This window comes from Zeus faber (assembly GCF_960531495.2).
Source record: "Zeus faber genome assembly, chromosome: 18".
Lineage (NCBI taxonomy): Eukaryota > Metazoa > Chordata > Actinopteri > Zeiformes > Zeidae > Zeus > Zeus faber.
In genome coordinates this window covers 18,305,789-18,330,266 of record NC_137210.1, presented here as the reverse complement: position 1 = coordinate 18,330,266, position 24,478 = coordinate 18,305,789, and the positions used below count along the sequence as shown (strand labels likewise).

The 24,478-nt window shown below is 43.8% G+C and overlaps 2 protein-coding genes across 3 annotated transcripts in view; one reads left to right on the top strand and one right to left on the bottom strand.

Moving 5' to 3' along the window:
• Positions 1 to 19,064, bottom strand: part of LOC307243898 (coiled-coil domain-containing protein 148-like) — a gene marked incomplete at both ends in the record, with an annotated part of 25,810 nt that extends 6,746 nt beyond the window's left edge. Inside the window, 10 exons of the mRNA XM_080018868.1 lie at positions 6,054 to 6,260; positions 9,829 to 9,945; positions 10,751 to 10,889; positions 11,888 to 12,069; positions 12,336 to 12,431; positions 15,262 to 15,395; positions 15,532 to 15,623; positions 16,352 to 16,455; positions 18,483 to 18,604; positions 19,010 to 19,064. Coding sequence (XP_079874994.1) covers positions 6,054 to 6,260; positions 9,829 to 9,945; positions 10,751 to 10,889; positions 11,888 to 12,069; positions 12,336 to 12,431; positions 15,262 to 15,395; positions 15,532 to 15,623; positions 16,352 to 16,455; positions 18,483 to 18,604; positions 19,010 to 19,064 — 1,248 coding nt within the window. The remainder of the gene's footprint in view (positions 1 to 6,053; positions 6,261 to 9,828; positions 9,946 to 10,750; positions 10,890 to 11,887; positions 12,070 to 12,335; positions 12,432 to 15,261; positions 15,396 to 15,531; positions 15,624 to 16,351; positions 16,456 to 18,482; positions 18,605 to 19,009) is intronic.
• A 3,918-nt stretch (positions 19,065 to 22,982) lies between these two features.
• The window catches only part of LOC307244027 (plakophilin-4-like), an 89,235-nt gene continuing 87,739 nt past the window's right edge, over positions 22,983 to 24,478 (top strand). For both annotated transcript variants that reach the window (XM_080019002.1, XM_080019001.1), the window contains exon 1: positions 22,983 to 23,067. The gene's annotated coding sequence lies outside the window, so the exon portion shown is untranslated. The remainder of the gene's footprint in view (positions 23,068 to 24,478) is intronic.

Below are 24,478 nucleotides of genomic sequence, written 5' to 3'. Positions count from 1 at the left end.
ATCCTGACATCTTGTGCTTTGTCATCCTCGGGGTCGCATTTACTGCAAATCTCTGTACGATACCTGTAAAACATTCCCTGCAATGTTGCGGCAATGAATCGCAATTCAGCGTAATCAGTTGCTGAATATTCGGCGCATTTGGTGAACATTGCCGTTGGTTTGCGTGGATAATATCGGACGTGACACAAGGAAGACGCCGAGGCTGTTGAAAAGCACACACGCACAAGATAAAGAGTAACTAAGAAAAAGAAAGGTGTGAGGATTTCGTAAACTTTGTGAATAAGTCACCGTTTGTCAACTTCAGGTTAAATTATAACCGTGACGCTGGGAAATATTACCAACAGTGAATATAAAGTATAGTAAGTATTGCTTAAAACTAAGAAGTGTATGGGATTAAGCATGTATGAAAGTATACTGAAATGGTATATTCAGAAATATAGCGTTTCTTGCAGCGTTACCAAGCAGGTGGATTCTACCGAATTCACCGTGAAAATTCTGTATGAATGTTGGTATAAATGTTATAGTATTAAAGTTATATGATATAGCCACCAGCAGCTGCAATATCTGGATGATTACAGAATGACATGGAAGTTGTGTTTCATCTTCATGGATCGTTTTGTCTCTATCTCAGGTGTTTGACTGAGCAGGGGGGAGCTGTTATTTTAGAGATGGAAACCCGGAGATAACAGGAAACACCCAAGGTGGAAAGAGTAGAACTTGTACTCAACACCAAATACCAAGACTTACTGTATATACATGGTTATTTGCCTTTCTTCTGGTCTGGCTTTTTTGCATGGTCTGATGCAAGACATAATGATGTACCATACTGACGACAAGTTTAGAACATGGCGAATTATGAATTTATTTTCACATTATTTGACATCAATACCTAAGTGAACTTAAGTAGACTACAGTCTCAGGAAAAACACACGCAAAAAAAGGGATAAATCGGGAAATTATCATCGAATGAATTAAATCAGTTATGAGAAGACGACATGAGAGGCCAATGCACCAGTGGATTTTAAAGGCTTGACTGAGCCCATGTGAAAACTTGTTAAGCTGCATCGATCTATTTGCCCCTGATGTTATGTTTTTCTTATTTGTATTAAACAAGATTTATTGACCCAGTAAAGTGAAATGCAGATTTTGCTTTTAATCTAAATATTGCCAGTTTATAATGCTGAGAGAGGAAAGAGATCAATCAAATGGAATCAAATGTTGTAAGTATACGCTGCAAGACCAGAACAGTTTTAAGACAATTCATTTCACTAATAGACTATATTCTTGGCATGATAACTTGTCTGTTGTGTGACTCAAACAAACAAATGACCTCCTTTACTCAACAGAAGGGGCCTCTGTCCATGGAAGACAACTAATAGAAAAACATAAACAAACAATCAGGCCAAGACAGTTTGCACATTTATCCCAATCAATACATATTTACTCAGCACGCACAACAGTAGCTTTTCACAAACTGAAACCTTCTTATCTGAGAAAAAATATAAAAATTACACTGAGCACCCAGTTTTTTTTGTTTTTTTTTCAAACTCTGAATAACTAGCGACCATAATTGTCCCAACAATCACGCAAGATAAGATAGAGGGGTGTTTGGCGCTGGAAACCTTGAATGACAAGGTGTGTGTGTGTGTGTGTGTGTGTGTATATATATATATATGTTTATATGTGTGTGTGTGTGTGTGTGTGTGTGAGTGTGTGTGTGTACAATGTGTTTTTGGGCTTCTTTTCACTTTACACTTGTTTACCAATTTTTCCTTCAAATGCAGAAACACATGCTGCACCGGACGTAAACCTTGGTCACCAGAGGTCAGACGGAGAATCTGAAATGCATCCTCGGCGCGAACCCCACGCGCCACATCGGGTTTGTGGAAATTATGCTGCGCGTATATCCCGTTTAGGTACGGATGAAAAGACGTCTCCGAGCAGCGGAGAAGGAATGAAACGCTTTTTGTGTTGCAGTCTGCTGCATCGCATGTCTACAACTAATTGGTCTCCTCCTCCTCCTCCTCCCCCTCTCAAGCAAGGATGAAAAGACTGGCGTGTCAGAAAAGGGTACGGAAAGACAGACAGGCGTTCTCCGTGGACGCCTGACTCCTCACAGCCGTTTGTTGGTATAGTGGTATTATCAGTTTACAATCATTTAACTTGATTTGATTTCATGATGCGTACAGATACAATAACCAGGAAGTCTATGACCTCAGATGCATTTTGGCGCAACCCAAGCAAACCCCTTGACTCTGTATCCGTCGTCAGAGCTTTTATTTAAGTAACAATACAAATATACCGGCATGGAATAGTGCTAGTATCACATTGACGTTTCTACTTAAGCAAAAGTATGTTACATGTATTATAAGTCTTATAAGTGAAAGTACTTGTCATATCCATTTCCCTGATATACAGAATATAGTCATAAATTGCAACTGGATCATTATTTTCTGGAGGTGATGCTCATGCAGATCCTGATTCAAAATTACAATAAAATAATAAAGGTGGGGTCATAGTGATAGTGAAAATACATACAAATGTAAACATAAATTTTATTTTATTTTTAAAAATGAAGCAATGCAACTGTGATAGAAATGAAAGTAAATAAAAAGTAGACATTTGCTTTTAAATGTACAAGTATCTATACTTGGAAAAATACACTTAACAAAGAACTAATATTTTGGTCGCTTTCACCAACGCTCTGTATCATAAATTGTTGTGAATGTGAAGTAGAGCAGCCTTTCGTGCTTCTGAAAGCCAAAACCCAATATTTGTGGCTTTTATGACTCATAAAAAAAGTCCAGAAAAACAATGCAGCGGCAGGATTAATTTTTATTTTTATTTTTTTTTTTTGCAGTGGCATGTGCTTTGTGCGAGAAAAATGAATTATGCGAAAATGAGCAATTATCCCCTCACAGCGTTAGCATGCGCCGCGCTGTGAGGCCCACGCAACGGTGTTCGTCGGAGTGGCTGCGGCTCTAATGGCTCTAGATGGAGCTACCAACCCACAGCCACACCAGGACACACTGAGTCACCGTGTCCACGGGGTTCGCAGAGGTGACGCTTCCACCAAAACACTGTGATTACTGCTGGGGCAGAGATCAGCTCGGGGCAGGGATCTACTGGGTTTACTGGGGCAGAGATCAGCAAGGGATAGAGTCCCGGACACTGCTGTTTACACTACATGATGGGATGTAAAAAAAAAATAATAATAAAATTAAAAAAAAAAAGGCGATCTGTCGATTCTTCTCTCTCTCTCTCTCTCCCTCTCCCCCTCTCTCTCTCCCTCTCCCCCTCTCTCTCTCCCTCTCTCTCTCTCTCTCAAAGCTTTTTATTTTACGAAGTGGGACGATACAATAGCCAATCAAAGGAGAGACGTCCGTGGGAGGAAGAAAGAAAACAAGACAGGGAAAGAAGAGGGAAACAATAACAGCCAAAACCCAGGAACAATGCGAGGGGATTATAATAGACGATAATTAAGATCCGTCTTACAGAAGAAATCAGAAGCATCTACAGTTTCCACTGCACCTAACAACAGCTGTACGGTCGGTAAAACCACCCTGTGTTTCACGTGAACGGATCCAGCGATTTAAGGTGACGCCAGGATTTGGTGGAGGCTTGCCCTTGCCCTGAGAGCACGATAGTTTATTCCGTCGGCGAAATCATCTACACTTCCCCGGTGTTCATCATCCCTCAGAATAGTCAAATGGAGTGAAAGCCGCGCGGGGCGTTCCTACTGTTAGACCCTGATAGGTCGTAGACGCTCAGTCACTTTCACAAGTGCACCCTCATCCCCGCCCACCAGAACACACCGGCGGAGACCAGATTTGGAGCAGCAAATTTCCAACGCGTGGGCCGCATCCCCCCCAGTGGTCCATGAGGGCGCTGCGAGCGCAGGTGTAGACCGGCAAACATTTTTGGAGATCTTTCAAAAAGGGCCGGGTCAAAGCGGGACGGATGTCACTGATTTAGAGGGTTATCACGTGCCTGACGTGATGATCTAACTCTGTACACATCCTTCAAAAAATACAGCAAAACAAACCGACACCCAACAACGAGGAATCAATCATCTGTACAAATTACAAAAAGCCAAAAAGGGAGGTGAGAAGGTAAGCAAAAGCGGACCTATACACAGCTTGCAATGTGTAGGTGCTGGGAGTGGCAACATATCATCAAATTTCCTCTCGACGGCGACTCACAGAAACAGCACTGGGCAGAACGCTGAGGATCCTCGAAAGAATCCATTAGATATATTGCGAAAATGAAATAGATTTAATCAATCTTTTTTAGAAGGCCTGAGATAAATCAGCTTTTTTTTTTTTTTTTGAGAAAGAAAGGATATCACGTCAGATCAGAAGGAGGAAGTATTCGTCTTCCCCCCCCCAGCTCCCCCCGCCTGCCGCTCTGCTGCGATGTTCAAAACGATCGGACCCGGATCTAAACGGGCCTCAATACAATATACACACTCTCACAGTTTGCATTGAGCATAAGGTGCTGCGTTGACAGACGATGAATGAGCGGAAGAAACCCAAAAAGCAAGTGATGACACACCTTGGATTTTGAAACCTTAGCCCGGATACATCTGTATCTGGGCGCACCTGAAAACTCGGAAAACGATGACGACAAGCGCTCAAATGCCAACGTTCTTATCACACGGAGATGAAAAATAAAATCCGGTGCGGTCTTGCGAGGACTTGACAAGACGCTGGCCTCGACGTGCACCCGCTGCGGTCGGACTGCGATCGCTTTAAAGCGATAAAAAACCAAATGAAAATGCACTCGAGATGCATTAGATATTCAGTCCGTCAAAGCGCGTCCGGGGCCGGGGAGGCATTTGGACGCATTAAAAAGAACATGAGTCTCCAATGCACATAAAGTTAAAATGTGATGTAAGCGAAAATGACTTTTTTTCCCCGCATTGGATCTAACCTAAAAAGCAAAGAGAACAGATCAGATTGAGAAACGCTGTTGGCAGCTCTGAGCTGGCCTCAACATAATTGTCAAAACAGATTAGTGAGATATTCATGGCAGTTAATGCAACTGCCATGCTATCAATTTTGTATACTATTAACTATTTCACAACGTGAATGGTTCTTTTCGAAGATTTGATGGCCTAAAAGTGCAATTGAGTACAATACTTGTTTGTTTTTATTAAATGCATTTAGCTTGAACCTGGCTGGAATCCTCTTGTTTTTGTTTGGATTTTTGTTGTTATTTTTCTCCTACGCATTTTTTTCCGGCTGAAAGTGCCTGGTGCGCAGCGACCGCTAAACCCACGGCACGCTGCTGTCAGCAGTGATGACGTGCACAAAGCGTCTCACTGTAAATCTCATCTCGTTCATTTTGTTTACGAAGAGGGGCGTGTCAGTCAAGCAGGACCAGCGGAATATTTGGGGTCAAAGTTGTTCACTCATATCTGCTCCCTATGCGGATCGATTCGGATGAAATTTTAACCACGAGATGCTTGTGACATACCGGTTTGACCTATACCTTAAGCCAGTTTGAGGCTTCTGTCATTGTTGTGTTGCAGGCAGCTTGAGCTGGGTTGGACATATTTTGTCTGTGATATAGATGAAATTTGGTTGTTTTTTTTCACTAATTTCTGCTCCGCTTGTGGATCGATTTGGATGAAACGGCTTCTGCCGTTCTTCTGTTTCAAAAAAAGAAGAGTTTTAGATTTTAAATTCACAATTCAGAATTTTCCGGGGAGGCCTACGGGCCGGACCCCTAACAATAATGTATTACATTGTATAATTCGGTATATGTCAAAATATGTTTGTTCAAAACAGGCATAAGCCCTATAGACCTATATAGAGATTTGGAAGAAATTCTTAAACATAGGAGATCAGTTCCATGTTTTATAGTCCAGGGAGCTTCCAGTAGATGTGAATGATGAATGAAGCCTCGTACAAACGAGAAAGGTAGAGTGAAATGTGAAGAGTGAAACTATACAGAATATCAAAGTATAAATCCTGTTCCTGGGCACTACAGGGTGGAATAACCCACAGGAATGAGCCCCGCATCTCATAATAAACACATTCCTCTCTCACCTTATCTCGAAGGCGGGTGCAAATGTCGTGCTGGTGCTGGCGGTCTTGGTGGAGGTCCAGCTCCTCCTGGTGAGCCTGCTTGGCCTCCTGCAGGGTGACCAGGGCTCTGGCCAGCAGCTCTGCATGGTCCCGCCGCCAGCCCTGGGTCAGCGTCCTCAGCTGGGCCTGAGTCAGGCGCTGCCAGTCCCAGGCCTGCTCGTGTTCCGTCTGGGATAAACAAGACGGATGGAGACATCATCCTCTAAATGTGGGATGACGCACACCCACTGTGTTCCTTCATCTTTTTTTTCCCGTCATTTGTATATATACAGTATGTATTCATTCTGTAGAGAAATATTCCAACTACTTTATACCGACATGCAACCATGCTGCCACTTAGCCCTGTCATAGCCTTTTCATTTATCATGTGCATAGAGAACATTCTGCATATTCTGTATAGATTTTAGTTTTGTTCGTATATTTGTATGTATTTTTAGTTTATTTTAGATTGTTAAAGCATTTTTTTGCGTTACTTGTCCGTCTATCTGATTGCACAACAATGAACCATTCAATACAAGTCAAATTCTTTGAATGAAAATGTACTTGGCCAAAGACAGATTCTGATTTGAATTATCGTCATGACAGTAAAAAAAAAAAAAAAAGTGCTTATTATATAACAAGCGAAAATAACAGAAGCATTTTTTTTCATGCTAGTGTTATTCTACCCCATTGCAAACCATATCTGCATGCATGAAATGCATGGAATTGATGACATGCAAGGAGGAATGGGAATCTAATGGAATAAAAAAAAAAAAAGTTTACATAGAGTGGTCTGTGTGACCCATTAGCTTTGGTTTTGCTGTGTAAAATTGATCTGATCTCCTGGCTGTGAGAAGTCCTGCAGGGAAAGGGTTTCATTGTGTGTGAGGGCTGCCTGCAGCTATTCATCATTGTGTCAGCGGCTGCACGGAGGCAGCATCACTTGGCTGCCTCATTGGAACACAGGGAATGATATTCATCTACGGCCTAATAGCGGCTAACTGACGGTGGGAAGGCATTAGACGGCTGACTGCTTTTATTGAAAATGAGTGAGCTGACGGACCTGCCAGGGAAACAGAAGTGCCAGAGGCGTTGAAGCGAATCCAGTTTATTAATGCACAACTTCAGAAAGAAAGGAGGATCCGTCCCTTGTTCTTAGCTCACTCAAACTTTTCATTTGCTCCTTCATCCCTCCTTTCTTCGTCCTGTCTTTGAGGTTTTAAGGCATAGATGACAAAAAATTGGTGTCTGCGAGTGGTTGTTGTGCATTCGTGCATGCACAACAAAGTGCGTGCGTGTGTCTTTGGACACAGGTATGAATGCATATGAGTACAGATTATATATGCATGAGAAAGCCCACCCCCCCCTGCAGTGTGTATAGAGTGTTTGGCAGCAGAATGACACTCTCAATTAATTTGCTGAACCCACATTCCACATAGGAAAATGATTATAAACCAGTCGATGAACGTATTTAATTATTCCCCGGCACCCAGGGAGCGTGCGGTAGCGTTTCTGTCGAATCCTGCATGGAAACTGGTTGACCTCGCTCATCCACTGGTGATGAGCTCATCATGTGAACAATGACGAGACAATAATGTGTCTCCTCCAGCAGGGGGCAAACTAGACTTTTGCAGAATAGAGGAAGGCACCAAATAATTTACATTTGTAATTACAAGATGTTTTGCAGGTTCATATAGTTTTCAGACTGAGTGCAGTCCATGCATATAGACTCGAGTAGAGTAAGATACAGTAATAGCATTTTGAACAACGGTCTTCTTTCATAGATTGGAGTCAGCATAACCCAGTGCCCAGGTGGTAAATCATACCTGTCTGTCTGGAAATGGCAAGACAGTGGTGTTTTTCAGGACAGTATTCAGCTTAGGGACAGTTAGTAGTAGCCCTTGTCTCAGTTTACCGTCTACCAGGCCACCGGTTCCCGTCCCTAATCCATCAATAGGTTTAACAGCAGCCTACCGCCAATGATTCTGGTGCTCTACATGATGTTTCTTTCAGGTTCAAAGAAACAACTTGCAGATCAGGGACATTTATGACAATCAATTTTGGATGATCGCAAGCAGGAGGAGCATATCCAGGCGTGGCAAAATGCAGGAACACATACGCGAGAGCATCTCGTGATGGGTTAAGGAGTCTATGTAGAGCCGACCAACTATCCCTCAGCACCGGGGACCGTCCTTGAAAAGCTTCCAGGCAACGCCAGACGTCGCCCATTTCCAGTGAGACGGATACATAATCACCTGCCCGCCCGCGTCACGCTGATGCGTCCAAACAAAGGCAGAAAATCAATGTGTTAAAACTGTCGATGAATTATTAACTCTTTTGTAGTGTAGAAGCAAGAACCACATCATGTAAAAAACGGTGTGAAGTGTTACTGGGTATAAATGATGTGACGTGCTCATGTTAGAAATGATCAAGTGTGACTTTCAAGAAGCAAAACATTTGAAGGAGAAAATAAGATCAGAAACGTGAGTCATCCAGTCCATATTGTAAAAGGGAAATGCTTGTTCTTCCATTGCAATGTTCCTTGGCAGGTTCAGAGAAACATACTCTGAAATGAACATTTTTTCATCAAAGCGGTGATTATAATAAAAAAAAAAAAAAAAAACACAATGTCAAAAGCCCTGGAAGGCTTCACTCTTTAATTGCTGACGTGGATAATGTCTTTGACATGCTCATGCTCAAGTCTGCATAATTAAAAGGGCGACCTTTTAAGGATTCATCGCGCATGGTTTCTCCACGTTCCCCGGACCCACAAAAAAGTGTGGCAATGTTCACTATAATCCACCGGGCTGGCGAGCCGGGAGGAGGAACAGAAGAGTTGATTTATTCCCAAAAGCTTTAAGTCGCTGCACAGACAAACCCATCAACCGTTGGAATATGTTTGCCCGTGCGATTCAACTAGGAAAGAGAGGCTTTTTTTTTTTCCTCTCTTTCTCTTGCGTGGGAAAAATTAGCGAGATTGACAACACAAGCAAAAACTGTTCAATTATTTTCCAAATGATGGAGCGTGGATTGGGGGGGTGGCTGAAAAGAAAAACAGCCAGAGCTAACACAATAACAATGTCGAAGGCATATTGAGTCGGCGGGCTTCATCATTTGAGTTCCATAATCCCTGCGCTAAACTGTAAAATTTCCACTGGAACAAAATGTCTGTTCGACCGATGAGGAAGAAAAACGCTGGATACGATGCATTGGAGGCGCACATCTGCTCAAAACGCCGCTGCCAAAAAACAGACAAAACTGACTAGATTCATTGTGCATCTAATGGAGCAAATAGAATATTCATAGACATAACAATAACTGGCTCACTTTGGGATCACCCTGTGAGCCTACTGCATTCCAAAAAAACCCAACAATTTAAATTGTTCTTCTTCGGAAGAAAATCACTCTTGGCGCCAAACCTCATCTGAGATCATGAACAAAATTTGCTCACGCCAATTAAAGACCATGAGAAGACACTGCAGGTAATTCCTTCCGTATACCGACTTTAGAGCAACACTTATTCTGCTCACAATGGGCATTTTAGCAATTCCATAAGCAATTTAGACTGAATATCCCCAGCAAGTGAACCAACCTAATTATGACTAATAGCCGAATTAGGTGAAGTCAGCACTCCATTGACTCCGGGTCTATTGGGAAAGTGAAGAGCGGCTGTGAAAAGGAGAGTGTTCAAAAAAAACCACACACACAGCTCACACAGCCCCCTGGGTCCGGACGGCCACGGCGCTAAATGTATCACCCGGCTGGAACCGATGCGAGGACAGGTCTCTGGGTGTGGGCAGGGAGACAGAGGAGAGGGGTGGTGCTGGTGATGGCGGGGTTTGGGGGTGGATTGCTGGCGGTTGTCATGGTGATGCTAGACAGTGGCGTAAGGGAGATGTCCAGAGAGGGGTGACATGGCACATCCTGCAGCCTGCCGAGCATATCATTTCCCTGGCGAGTGTCTCTGTATGTCTGGGTGCTTTAGAAAACACTGACTAGCGGGGAAAGGGTGTGTGTGTGTGTGTGTGTGTGTGTGTGTGTACATTAGTTGGGCTGTCACTATTGTTGAAATTGATATTGTAATTCTCATACAAATAATTGTGATAAATTTTTTTTTTTTCATCATTTTATGCCACTAGCATAGTATAAGTATCTGATACTGTAATAACAATATACCGTAACCTTTTGAATGTGCATTATTCACTGTCATTGAACATTGGAATATAAACATTTGGGAAGACAGTTCATATTCCTCAAATAGACTGAGGGAAACGCACGTTGATCAGCTCAAGTAATTGCGATTGGGCAATTATGTAATAATAGTGACAGCTCTTTGTGTGTTTATGTATACCCGTGCCACACACACACACACACACACACACACACACACACACACACACACACACACACACACACACACACACATATATATATATATATATGATGCAGACAGCTGACACTATATCTGTAAGTTATGTGTATTTTAAAGGTTGGTGTAGGGTGGTTTCCTGTGGTTGTGAGAAAACTGCAAACCTGTGTGTGTATGATGTATGTATGTATGATGTCCTGCATGTCCACAGTGCGCCACCTCTCCAACTTGCAGGTCTGTACACCCAAACAAAATAATTCCCGCCAATGCATTTTGCACACGGCCTCGGACTCAGAGTCAAAGTACTGACCAGTTCCCGCCTGTTCTTCTGTGGGAATAGCCTCTGCAGCATGTCCATGTAGAGGGCTCTGCGGTTGGGTGTGCCATGAACGTACTGAGTCACCGCCAGCTGGAAGCGTAAATGATCCCCTTCACACCAGCCACAACACCTGCAACAAGATGAGAAGACAAAATCTAAACATAGTTACTCAGAAGTGAAGAGAAGAGTTTCGGTAATTGCCGGTTTTTGACCGGGAAAATCTGTCGAAGTCCGTCTTATTTAAATCTCTCTGCTCATAATGTCCGGTGAAATAATTCCATCCAAGCACAATTTCAATTAGTGCAGTATGGGGGGGGATCATTTCGATAAACAATTCCGGGGATCTGTTCATTTCCACGCTCGGCAAGTTGCAACGGAAAGCCAATCAGTTTGGACGATCTAAAGCTGACCGTTCCCCTCTGACCCATCACGTTTGTCGTTATAGAACTAAACTCCGCCCCCTCCCTCATGGACAGGTTGTGCTCGTAAACACACACACACACACACACACACACACACACACGCAGCGTCTAGAACTCTGAGGAGAAACAGTAAGATGATGCATCGTTGGGACACATACATCCATAGTTTGGACCCAAAGCAGACAGTAAATATCCATTGTTTAAAAAATGTCGACGGGACATCCCGACAAACACCACAAACTTTAATATTTATTTAGACCTACTTGCCGTATTTATTTTGTTTTGGATTTGATCAAAATTCAATTTTAGTGAAATGTTAATTAAAGCAGCTGCACTTGTTACTTATCGTTCACGAACGGATTACTTGATTTCAAGAAGTAATTTTTAGTTTAATATTTTTTGTTAAATAAAAGTCAATTTTAGTTTCTCATCTTTTATCGATCGGTCTACTGTTCTTTTTCGATTTGCCCTTCTCATTAAATGCGACAGAATTGCGTTTATTACATTTCACTGCATATATGTATAAAAGTATGTATATGTATGTGACGATGGACCTCTTTAATCATTAATCATTGAGCACAATAGAACAGTTATTGTCTTCATCCCCAGCTGAGGAAATCAGAAAAATATTCTCGTTTTTGATGCATTACCAACAATAACCATCGAACAGATTACAGCGTGGAAATACGATGCCCTCGGGCATTACCTGTCCATCCCTTGAAGGCGCTCCGTGACACTCTGCAGCTTGCTCTGGTACCTTTCTGTCAGGGAGTGAAAGGCTTGAACAAGGGAGTCTTTGAGCGCTGGATACGGACAGTCTGAATCCAACACTTCAGCTGGAACTGCTTCTGTTTCTGCCAGAGTGCCCGGGGTACAAATTAAATGATCCTGCAAAGGACAAAGTGGTAAAGTTTGAGTCACACGGTGAGACAATTATCTGCCCTTGAATGCCCTTAGGACCCATTGCGGTAAGATGTCACTGCTGATAAAATATACTGCAATGACTCGGTATGGTACATTAGTATCATTCTTGAATTCCCCTCTCCCCCCGCGGATTAATAAAGTCTTATCTCATCTTATCTTATCTCTTGAAACTGAAAGATGTATAAAAAAAAACAAAAAAAAAAAAAAAAAAACAGCTATGGCAAACCTACCTCCAAGCCTAGAGCCGCAATGTCTTCCTCCAAGGCCAGGCCCTCTGCCTCGAGTTTCTCACTGATGTCCTCCTGTTGGTCTTTCACGAGGTTCACCTAAGGGGTTAAAATATAAAAATTGCAGAAAGAGCCTGGGAAAAAAAACAACTGGAAAACCTCCAGCCACACATGGTCACGTGTTGACCTCATTCCACACAGAGGAAAAACAAAAGAACAGGTATAAACTGGCAATATGATTATTTGGACTCCCTGAAACATTGAACATGCTATAGAATAGAGAAAAGAAAAGATCGAATAGTCAACAAAAAATTAATAATGTATTTTACCCACATAATCAATTATGGACTAAGATGTGGAGAGTGGTCGCCAAAAACATAAAAACAGGGAACTGGAGATAGCCACTCGGGATAGTGTGGGAGGGAATATACTTCCTTCCTGTCTATCCTCATTCTGGTGAATGAATCCATGTTGCATTTATCTGGCTTTTTTAAATTGTGGACTGTGTTAGTGAATTTGGAGCTTCTGCACTGTAGACCAGTGATTGAGCCTCTTTTCCTCCGTGCCTCCCTCCCTGAGTCGTCGGGCACACGGCATCCGGGGAGAAGCCTTGACCCTCGTCCCAAGGTGTTCACCCCCGTTCTCTCTCCTTACACTAAGGAGAGCGCCCTACATCCACGGAGAGAGACACAACCACCGCCACCCCTTCCCCCTTCCGCTGAAATGCTAAATAAATATAACCTTCATCGCGTTGCCTCGCGGCTCAAGAGATTCGGGCTGGAATATTGTGTCTGGTGGTGTTTGTTTGCGTGGCCCTGGTTTGCACGTTCTCCCCTGTGTTTGCGTGGGTTTCCTCTGGTGGGGATCCGGGTTCCTCCCACCACCCTCCAAGGACGGGCAGATTGGGCTAATTGGAAACTCCAAATATAGGCCTGAATGGTGCGTGAGCCTGAAAAAAAGGCTCGCGTGCGTTTCTCTAGTCGGGGTGTCTCCTTGTCTCCGCTGGGTTATAGACTCCAGTTCAACAACCCTGACCAGGATAAGCAGGGAGAGAAAATGGGTGAATGGCCACACCTTCCCAAACCACCTACAGTAGTGAGATCCAGAGGGTACACACACAAAAAATTGCCATCCAGCCTCAACAACCAATTTCCACTTGCAATTCTGTCTCTTTCAATAACCAAAAGCCGATCGTTACTTCAGATATCAGCAACCCTCAGCTGCATAGATTTTGAGATTTCTAATCAATTTCATCCACGATTGGCAGTAAACATTCCTATTTTCAGGATTAAAAAAAAGAAAAGCTTGTTATAAACTGAAACACTGGTTCTCAGCCTCCCACTAGGATCAGTTTCTCTATGGGTGCTCATTACAAGATCCCAACATTGGGCCAATTACGCAGACTCAAAAATGATAAGGGAATTCAGTGCTTGAAATGGTATTTGAATGACAGACCATGTCCGTTGGTTTCACAAACCAGGTGGGTAATGAGGGGCGCGGAAAGTTAACACATGCACATCAAAAGTCATTTGAAAGTCAACTTGGTGGAGTTGAGACGAGTGAATGACTCATTAAAGAATAATCAAATCTTCCAAATCTTTGTCTCGACATCAAATATCACTCGATGACTTTTGATAGTGTGGTAGCATGGCTAAAAAAGAACAGCTTTCTGTGTCATAGTAGCCAGTGACAAGACAAGAAGAGTGTGGGAGCAATTTCTCATGATCTCCCCTTCTGAATCCGCGACGCGGAGCGGGGGATTGAAACCCTGGATTGAGGCCGTTGAATGTTGCTGGCAAATGACACGGCTCAAATTCATTAAAATTGAGCCACGACGAACAACAGTTCAGCCAGAAATGAAGTATCATTTAAAGTATAGAGGAAAAATAATGAAGAGTTGGGAAAAACACAAGCTGGGTCAGAGAGAAAAAAAAAAACGAGAGGGGGAAAAAAAAAGGACGGCGTAGTGTGTGTGTGTGTGTGTGTGTGTGTGTGTGTGTGTGTGTGTGTGTGTGTGTGTGTGTGTGTGTGTGTGTGTGTGTGTGTGTGTGTGTGTGTGTGTGTGTGTGTGTGTGTGTTTTGGGAGGGGATGCGGGGGGGTGCACACTATTGTGGCCAAGCACTCAGGTGGGGAGGCCAGAATGGCTGAACAGGCCAGAATTACTGGCATGAAACAAGAGTCGGGGCTGGGGAGGGGCTGGCGGATGGAAGGCGTTAGGGCGGCCATGGGAAAAAGCAAGCCTGAGCAAGTCGCACAGTAGACAAAATGGTTGGCAGGCGTTTCATCCCTCCGCTGTGGTCTGCCATCTAAGACGCCCCTCCTGCTTCTGCTCCTTAAGCCCACCATTCATTTCCACAGCGTGAAAAAAAAAAAAAAAAAACAGAAAAAAAAAAAAACCCTTTTGGGATTCAAAGGCAGAATAAACTGAAGAGTGGTGACTTAGGCGCTGGGCATATCTAACAAACAACAGATTGAGAACGAAGCGAAATACAGCCCAGCGGAGGCCTTTGTGCAAGCGTGGCGCGAATAAAAGTGTGATTTATTTTGCGGTTGGATCTGCAGAGTAGGCTCTATTATTTTGATACCTGAGGAGAGTGAGCACAGCTGAGATTCATCAGAGAAAGCTTTATGTGCGCTGAAGGGAACGCCAAAGGCTTCACAAAGAGCCAAGAACGTAACATTGTGCAAGCTGTATGTTCCTGTGAAAATGTGATGGCGATTAAACTACCCTCTAAAAAAAAAACGTTCAGATAAGGATGTTGCTGTTATTACGTTACATTGCCGCCTCTTTTTTCCCCCACCGCCCTCCACTTCTCTTTGGAGGACGCTCGCATAATACGCAACTGTAATCGCATTCTCACGCCAAAGGAGAAAATAAATGTTGAGTTAAATGCTGCACTTGTAATGGTATCAAGTTCACCGGGTCACCTGTTGCTCTATCTGCAGCCAGTCCGATGGCGGCAGCACGACCCCCCGGTGCAGAACTCCACTCAGCCTGTAGCGCAGGTCGTCCCTCAGCTGCAGAACGGGCTCCACCGTGGCCAGCCGAAACGCTTCCTGTTCTGTGTGCACACGCACACCTGGCGCGCACGCACGCACACGCACACACACACACACACACACACCTCAAAAACACTTCAGGGACTACAGCGCTGGACATACGATGTACCAGTCGCCCTGTGAATACAGACTCTGTACCATGATCGAGAAGCGAGAAGATGTCCGAGTCTGTTGAGCTGGCTGCAGTGATGCGCCCCAGAAAACCATGCAGGTCACTCTCCGCCTTCGCCCTGTAGCAGGGGGATGGAGACAAGCACATGGAAATAAATGTACACTCTGTGTAGAATTCTAAAGATGCATTTTGGATATATGGTTGGATGGATGGATACAGACAAACAGACAGGGAGACAGACATAATTATAGATCAATTTAAGGTGTTAATAAAAACCATAGAAACCCTCTTCCCTCGTAACTAATGAGTCGTAAGGGCATTTATTTGCCGATACGTGTACGGTGACACGTCTTTACGGCAGGGCTCATTACCGACGTCCGTGTTTGTGTACACCCATTAACCTTGTTTGGCTCGGACACCGTCATCGGAAGCCAAATGGCCGAACGACGCGGCGAGAGCTGCCCTCCTCTCTCCACGCAGGACACCGTCGGGTTCCCGTCACCTACCGCATTCTAAAGGAAAACCACGGCCTTCTTTTTCCACCACTACTCACTCGTCTTAAGGCCATCACTGCACCAGCATTTCCCCCACTATCTCGCTGTCATGTTGTAAATAAAAAACGCCCGTTAAAATCTGTCATTTCAAATTCTACGCAGGCATATTTTCTTCCCCGTCGTGCGATTCCTCCTCTGTAAAAGTTTCCCTCCCATCTTTTTGCCATCTGTTTTTGTTTGTTGTGAAATGCATTATTTTCGCTCCCGCTCTGAGTGGGTTTAAGTAGGGTGGCTGTGAGGTGTAAAGCAGATTGGGGGGGAACGGGGGGGAGGAGTAATAGGGGGCTCTTACTCAGCTTGTGCCAGCCTGACACGCTCGCTGCTCCACACATTTCTGTGCTGCTGGAGCACCGAGTTCTCTTTGGTCGCCTTGGCTGCCAGCAGAGTCCTCTGAACCTGCGCGTGGAAGAAAATGATTCAGATCAGAGCGTCAAACCCACTCAACGCGCTGGAAAGTTGAATTAATCAATCCTTTCTCTTGCGCCGCAATTCCATATGATTTTGCTGCTTGCATTCTCACTGTGTGACAGCGTACGTATATTTTGTTGATTTCTCTGAAGATTTCAGGCATTGCACACAAACTCCTGTGTCTCCGGGAGGATAACCAAACTAAAAGTATTTCAATACGGGTACCTGCGCTATTGAAAAAGACGCAGAAACATATAGGGGATTGAATGGAAAACAAGTCGCAGCAGGCTCGTGAGATGGGGCAGTATACCCTGCAGCATTAAATAGGTCATGTTCGTATCTTATAGTCAAGGGTAAATTGTTCCCTGCATTTCTGCACTTTCATGGGGAATTTTACTGGATGTTTTTTGCTTCAGCCCGTATGCACGGCTCCGCCACAGAAATATTGATTTATTGAGACTCATTAACGGAAGCTATTCACGTGAAACACTAACAGAGTTACGAGACATGGAAGCCAAATAAACAGGAAAATTGAAAAAATCAAGTGGAACATGCATGATATGCATGAGACGTGTTCATAGGAGGAACAGTGGAAGAGGTGGACGTCTTAATCTCTTCTAATTTATTTTATTTTCTAGCATGAAATCACAAGAGAGGGGGAGTATATTTCTCACAGCTCTTCACTAAAGCACCTCATTGTCCCCTATCAGTGATTTCTTTTTCACAGGTCACCAGCTCAGATAATTGTGCATTCCAAATCTCACCTAAATAGCAATTATGTGTTGAAGAATCACCCACAGCATGATGCAGCATTTCAAACGCCTCATTTCCCCATTTGGATTCCCGTCTGATACGAATCTATGCCAAATTGGTTTCGTAATAATATGTACCATGTAAACATGTATCTTGGTGTAGGTGCAAAGGAGCCAGATATGGCTAAAATAAAAGAGAGAGAGGGCCGCATGTTAAACTATTATTTTGACAGCTATAGTATTTTGTTAAATATTCAATCCTTGATGTCACATTTTTACGGAAGCCTATGAGGTCAGCCGCTTATTCCGATGTATGCATCATGTAACACATGAACATACTCACTAATTGTGAGTATGTACTGTGTCTTAGCAAGAAGTACCTTTCCTAATTTTAAGGTTCCAGTATTTACAATACAAATGCTGCCAGCCTAAACAACAAATCTGATCCCATGCCTGAGGCCCTTCAGGGTCATTGATTTACCCTCTATCACCATTTGGAGATGCAGAGCAAGTCTGCCTTTCAGCGCAGAGGCCCAAATGCGAACCCAGCCTGTCTTATCTGGTCCATGCAGAGAGCTGGATTGGAACAAGCCACGGGCGACTGTAATGAGATACTAAAAAAGCCTCTGCCATCATTTACCAATTAAAACACCGTAGGTCTAAGAGCCTACTCGCCATTACCCCGAGGGCTGGCTTCTCGCTATTACTTGGATGCAAAGAGGCGGGAAGACTGTGGACTTCAAACAGGAAGAACCCGAGGCAACCTATTGAATATTCATAAAACTGGCGATAGTATTCTTTATAGGCAGTGATATTTATATTCCCTTTAGTGTTTTACGTAAATCACAAGGCTTAATCATATAGACACAGGCTTTATTATCCCATGATCTCATTTTGTTTGTGTATGCGTGTGCATGTTTCAGTGAGCGAGCGAGTGAGAGAGATAGCGACAGAGAGAGAGAGAGAGAGAGAGAGAGAGAGAGCAAGGGCTACAGTTGACAGCATCAGTCATGTTGTTTTATCACTTCACACATGTGATATCAGCTGTCAATATCAGGTCCAGCATTTTGCAAAAGCAAGGAGTTAGTTGTTGGTAAACATATCACCAATATATCTTCAAATATATCACCATGTTGTCAGTGAGAAATTCACCCTTTTCAACCTGCAGCGTGTGTTGCTGGATCCCCGTGAAAAAGGTTTGGATTCCATTTATGCCTTTAGAAATTTATGACAAACCTAGTTGTGGACTATGAACAGATTTACCTTCCGTCCAATGATTCCGGATTCCTGACGCTTGGCATCGGCGATGGCTCGAAGTCGATCGTAGTCATCTGTGTTGTAGGTGGAGCCGTCGAGACCGTCTTTCATCTTCAGCGCAAGTTTCTCTTCACAAATTGGAAGCAAGCGACACGGCAGAATTAGGATACTTGTCGAGATGTCATTGATCTTGACGCGTTGGTACGAAGGTCTTCAATCCAACTCCGACCAAAAAAGAGAAATGGAGACATTCATGGATGAACGGACAGCACGTGCTCAATCCTATCACGCCGCATGGTTCACTCGATTGGTACGTCTTGACATTTCGGGGGGTGGGCCCCGTGGAGTCGTCGAGCAGGGGTCAAGTTTGTTCAGTGTGAAGCCGTTGCTCATCCGTAGGGGAATGAACGCAAGAAACGTTGCCTCCGACAACGGTCCCAAAGCCTCGGCATCACTTTGAAAACCAGCGTGTTTCGAGGGAGCGACGGGGCAAATGTCTCACGGTGTTTAAGATGTAATGACCCTGGACTTACCCACGTCTCCCACTCTGCAGTGTGTGATGAAGGAGCGCAGATCCCTGCCACTCATCACTGCACAACTCTTCATGTATGCCAATGAATTTCCTCACAGCAAAACAAAACGCTGGACTTAAAAAAAATACAATTAAAAAGCTGACTGGTTAATAGATGAAATGACATTTTTTACTCGTACTCGTTCTTTACTTAATCAGAATACACTATGTGTATATTAAAATAGTAACTGTTAAAGAATAAACACAAACTGGCCCATTAAGGGTACACTTAATCTTTAGATTGTCTCGCTGAGGAATGACATTAACAAATGGTGGATCCGTGTATTACCTGAATTCAACTATCTGCCCTTGATTAGGCTGTGAACTGTGGGGAACACATCCTTTATTTATCCATTCTAATCACCATGCTGCTTAAAATGCATACAATACGAAGGCAATTTCCTGACTAAAGACTGCCAGCATATAATGCCCTTTAGTTCCATAATCAATTTCATATGCTGCCTATGGTAAAGAGTGATGAGCATGGAGCTATAGGGAATTGTAATTATTTCCCTTTGTGCAGCCCATTTACGTTCCTCCCTGCTCTCCACACAACATTAATTTATCTTAGTCTTTCTTTTCACTCTGGGGTTGACAATTCTAGACACGTGCATCTGTCAGTTAAGATGAGAATATTGGGAAATATTTGCACGACAGGCCATATATTTAATTCATCACTCAAATGACTATTGGCACCCTTTACAAGACGTACTGAAGAAAACTGATATTGCCCTGTGCGTATGTATGTATGTACGTACGTACGTGTGTGGGTGTGTGTGTGTGTGTGTGTGTGTATGTGCCGTCTTTGACGTAAACCCATGGAAGCTCCTTCAGCTTTATAAAGGGAGAGCCGTGACATCACATAATGATGCCCCCGGTTGCCGCATCGACCGGGGGGCGGGGCTTGGTGTAGAATTCCCCTGATATGTTTACATGTGTTTCCGTGACGATTGTGTTTTCTTTGCCGCACTCTAATTAATGTCGGAAGCCTCTTAGGCTAATTTATGGCACAAAAAGATGAATTGGCTATAATAATTATAGTAGCTAGTAGTATCTATTTACATAGAGCAACTACAAAGAGCTTCTCTTATGGTTATCCATTAATGTGCGACAGGTGCGACGTATGTTTCCTAACTTATAGGGAAAGTGAAGAAAGAAAGCTGGCCACACCCTCCATTGCTGACTTGCCAAGTTGTGCCCTATACACCGCAAATATCATTGCTCTAAATAGACACTCCCTCAGCAAAATACTAACTATCTCAAGGTTCAAGAGGTTGATTTCTGCTCACAGAAATAACGCTCTAGACATCAGGTAGAATGGAAGGTTACCTGTTGACTCACAAGCTATGTACTTGTTGTGGAAGGTCAATGTTTTGAAGGCCACTTTGAGGCCACTTCTGTCTGGCCCTGGGCATCAAAGCTCTGATCATACTTCCCAAAGTTCTATTGGACGGCTCTACGTTGTCATTTCCCATGGGATTATAGGCTGTTGCCCTCAATTTCCTCAAACCAGCAATCTGCAGCAGCTCCTGAATGAGTCGACTCTCAAAGTTTGCACCTTGATCTGGATGAATCCTCTCAGGAATCCCATGGACTCAGCTGTCACGCAACAGACTAGTGACTTGCTTTGCACTCTGATCACAAGTTGAAAGGCATGGATCATTACAGTAAAATGGTCTGTGACCACTAATGCATCCACACTCAAAAATCAAAAGCAAAAATCTATGCAAACAACTTCTATGGGGCTTGTGGTCTTTATGGTCTAAAGTGGAGATTTTCTTTCGGACTCTGTGTTTCACTGACGTCGCATTGCTCAAAACACTGCACATCACCCTCCATGCCAAGCCAGCCCAAAAGAATGGCTGTTTTTTCAAATGCAAAGTGACAATATGATTGGGTGCATAGCAGTTAACACTATTATGTTTATATAAATGTCTCTGAATGTGAAGAAACTTGAATGAATAATGAAAAGACTTTGTGTAAAAACTCTTGAATTAAACCATGCATAAAAGTGAAAATATGAATTATTACGCATAAAAAGCAACAAAATAAAATGCTATTCATAGCTTGGAATGATTATCATCGTGAACCCACAAACTCCCCGCTTGACCCCGGCGATCGGCTGGGGCCGACCAGATGAAACTGGGCCACAGCACCAGTGTGACGTAGCGGACTCGAACCCATAGTCATGTACAGGCGCACGGTGATACTGAGGATCTATTTTTCCGTGAGACATAAAGTAGCGTGGGGCTTCAGCAATTCAACGCATCCGTCCTCTCCCTCTCTCAGCTCCCCTAACCTAGAATGTTAAATGGGTTAATTGAGTCACCTTGATAAAAATGTAAACAAATACACAATAACAAACAGCACATAAAGGCCGCACATGACATCTACGTACAAACAACACGAAACAAACTTGACAACTTTCAAAATGGAAAGAAAAAGAATGAAGGGCGCCACCCAAGATGACTCACCCTTTTAACCCTTTTATATCAGCAGGTAAGTAGATACTGTACAAAAGTAAAAGATATCCCCTTTTTGCACTTTTGGGGAATGCTTAACATTAAGAAATTTTACAAAAATAAATAAATAAATAAATAAACAAATAAATAAATAAACAAACAGATGGATCGATAAATAAATAAATACAGTTAATGTGTACTTGTGAATATTAATTAAGTTAAGAAATGATCAATCAAATATTTTTTTCAATCAGCAATTACTATATGGGAGATAACTATGGATTACTATATGGGATAGTTGATATATGATTTTAATTGCCATGTCTACATTTTGCTATTTTGTCTATCTATCTATCTTATGTGTATACATATTTTGTACTGCAATGTTTGTTTATTTATTCATTTTTATTTTAGCTTATCTTCACTTTTCTGCCAATATATTGTTGAACAGCAATGCTTAACATTTTTATTTTAGGCTATCTTGGTCATATTTTTGACTTTTGCTATGCTTTCCATTGGCTTTGGAAACGTGGACTCGTGTTTCCACACGACAAGACTCCCTATGAATTGAATTGAATTGAATCGAACTAAATTGAAATTGAAATTGACAACATGATGAGGTAAATTGAGCACATACGCCGACGCGAGAGCACAAGATCCCTACCTTGGGCGTTCCACACGTCAAGCGTGTACCGGGTTGACAAAACGTGTAACCAAGGAAACCGTCCGTCACCTCTCTCGCCATTGGTCGATTCAACGACCGAAACGCCCCCCGTTCTCCACATCGGGCCAATCGAGACGAACGTGACGTCACGCACACTCGTATTCCTCTCCAGCGGGAGGGTTTCGACTCGCCGTTTTGAGATTCGGCGCTTGACGAGTCACTCGGTAAAAAAAACCAAAACAAAACAAAAAAAAGACTCGATCGCTTTCCCCACTCTCGGGTTGGCTTGATCCAGCCGGTCCAACGCGCGAGGAGTGTGGAAGGAGTTCCGGTGGCGCGATGGACGCGGAGTTCTCGCAAAAAAACAACCGACATTTAACTCTGTCAAAGTTACCGATGAAGGCGGAAGAAAGACAAAAAAAAAAAAACGGCCTCAAAAATGTTTCAGCCAAACTCACTCAAGACTATTTGTTTTTGCCCGCCGATCAAATTTTCGACATGAAGCCCACCTAACGCCCTTCCCTGACATTTATTTAGTCTTTCGTCGTTACTTTCCGTCCGAGGGGTGGAAGGTTCCCCCGCTCGCCCATCCATTGCATTGAAACGCAAGGAGCGAACGGAACGAACGGCTCCCCCCCCCCCCCCCATATGTTTCCGGACTGCCGAATCGCTCGCGACTCTCGCATCACTACACACACACACACACACACACACACACTCGTACTCCCTTCGCAGTAAGTGGAGGCGGCTCCGGCCACGGAGGGTCTTCTAGTTCCAGACCGCGGGGGCGAGTTCCGCTCTTCTTCCACATGCCTGGGACTAAAGGACGGGGACTCCTCCGCGGATGAACTTGCCCTCCCGCCCCCGATGTGCGACCGAGCGGCCCCCCCCAAGGTAACCCGGCGCGCGGCTCCACTCTTTAGGGGAACTGGAGGAAAAGCAAAGCGAAAGGGAAGCGGGTCGAGTCCCGAAGAAACACTGGGGGGGAAAGTCAACGTTCCCCTCCGTGGCGTGTGCCGTGGCTGCGTGCCACCAACGTGATTCATTTATCCCTCTTATTATTATTATTATTATTATTATTGTTATTTGTTGTTTTTTCCTCTTACTCGTTTAATTGGGTTCATTGGGAGAACCGCGCACCTTGGGGCCGCTCTCACGTTTTTTTTTGTGCGGGGGGGGTTTGGTTTTTTTGTGTGTGGGGGGGGGGGGGGTTAATTGCCGTGAAAGCTCCGGTACGCGGGTGAAGGTGGCAACTGAAATAAGTTTGCGTCTTGTTGTTGTCGTCCCTCCAGCGTAGCTCGGCGGCGCAGGGACCAGGTGAGTTTACGGTGTGGGAATCTCTGGAATGCGAGGTCGCCGAGGAGGAGGAGGAGGAGGAGGAGGAGGAGGGAGGGACGGGGGGGCGGGGCTTGAAGCCACGCCCACAACGCGCCGCTCGCCTTTTGATCTCGTGGCGGCTGATTTGCATACGGCGGTGCGCCATGTCGCGGCGATGCCGATGTCGCGATATCGACTTTGCGACCCTTCCACCGTGTAATACGCACGTATTCCGTGGTTGTTGTTGTTGTTGTTGTTGTTGTTGTTGTTGTTGGGTTTTTCTTTTTTTTTTTCCGGATGAAACAAAATAATAATTTGACTGTGCTCAAGTTAGGCCTTGGCCCTAACTTCAGTGCTGCGAAATGAGACCATCTATCGTCGGGGGTTTTGGTAGATCATATGCTGTGATCGCATTGAATGTTGTGAGCGTCCCAGTAAAGTAATGTCGTTTTCTGAACTATGCAGACTTTCCCATCCGTTCTAATCAATGCCTTTGATGTCCACATGACTCAGAATCGTTTCTCGGGCAGTTCTCCCATATCTTACCTACCAAAGCACTAATAGTCGTCCTCAAAAAAAACCCCCCATGATATTTGATTCAATATCGCACAGTTATAGAGTTTTTCTATATTGTCCAATATCATTATAATTGATTTGCAGTTTATAATAGTGGATGCAGGGGCGTGTCAATTATACTGACTATTGCAGTTACTGGTGTGAGCAGTAGACCACAGCAACGCACATCTTGGGATAGGATTTATCCCAGGCACTACAACGTATTGATTTGATCCTCCAGTGATACATAAAGTAAGTCAGCTGTCCCGGATGATTGTATATCTATAGGGGCATTCACAACCGCTATTGACCTTTGTCCATTTCTGTCTTGGGAAAAGTAAATAATTGTTCCAGAATCATAAATCCCAGCCTCGGTATGCGGCCACTTAAACGCTGACGCTCATTACCTGGTGCTGTGCGTGTAGGTGTGGCT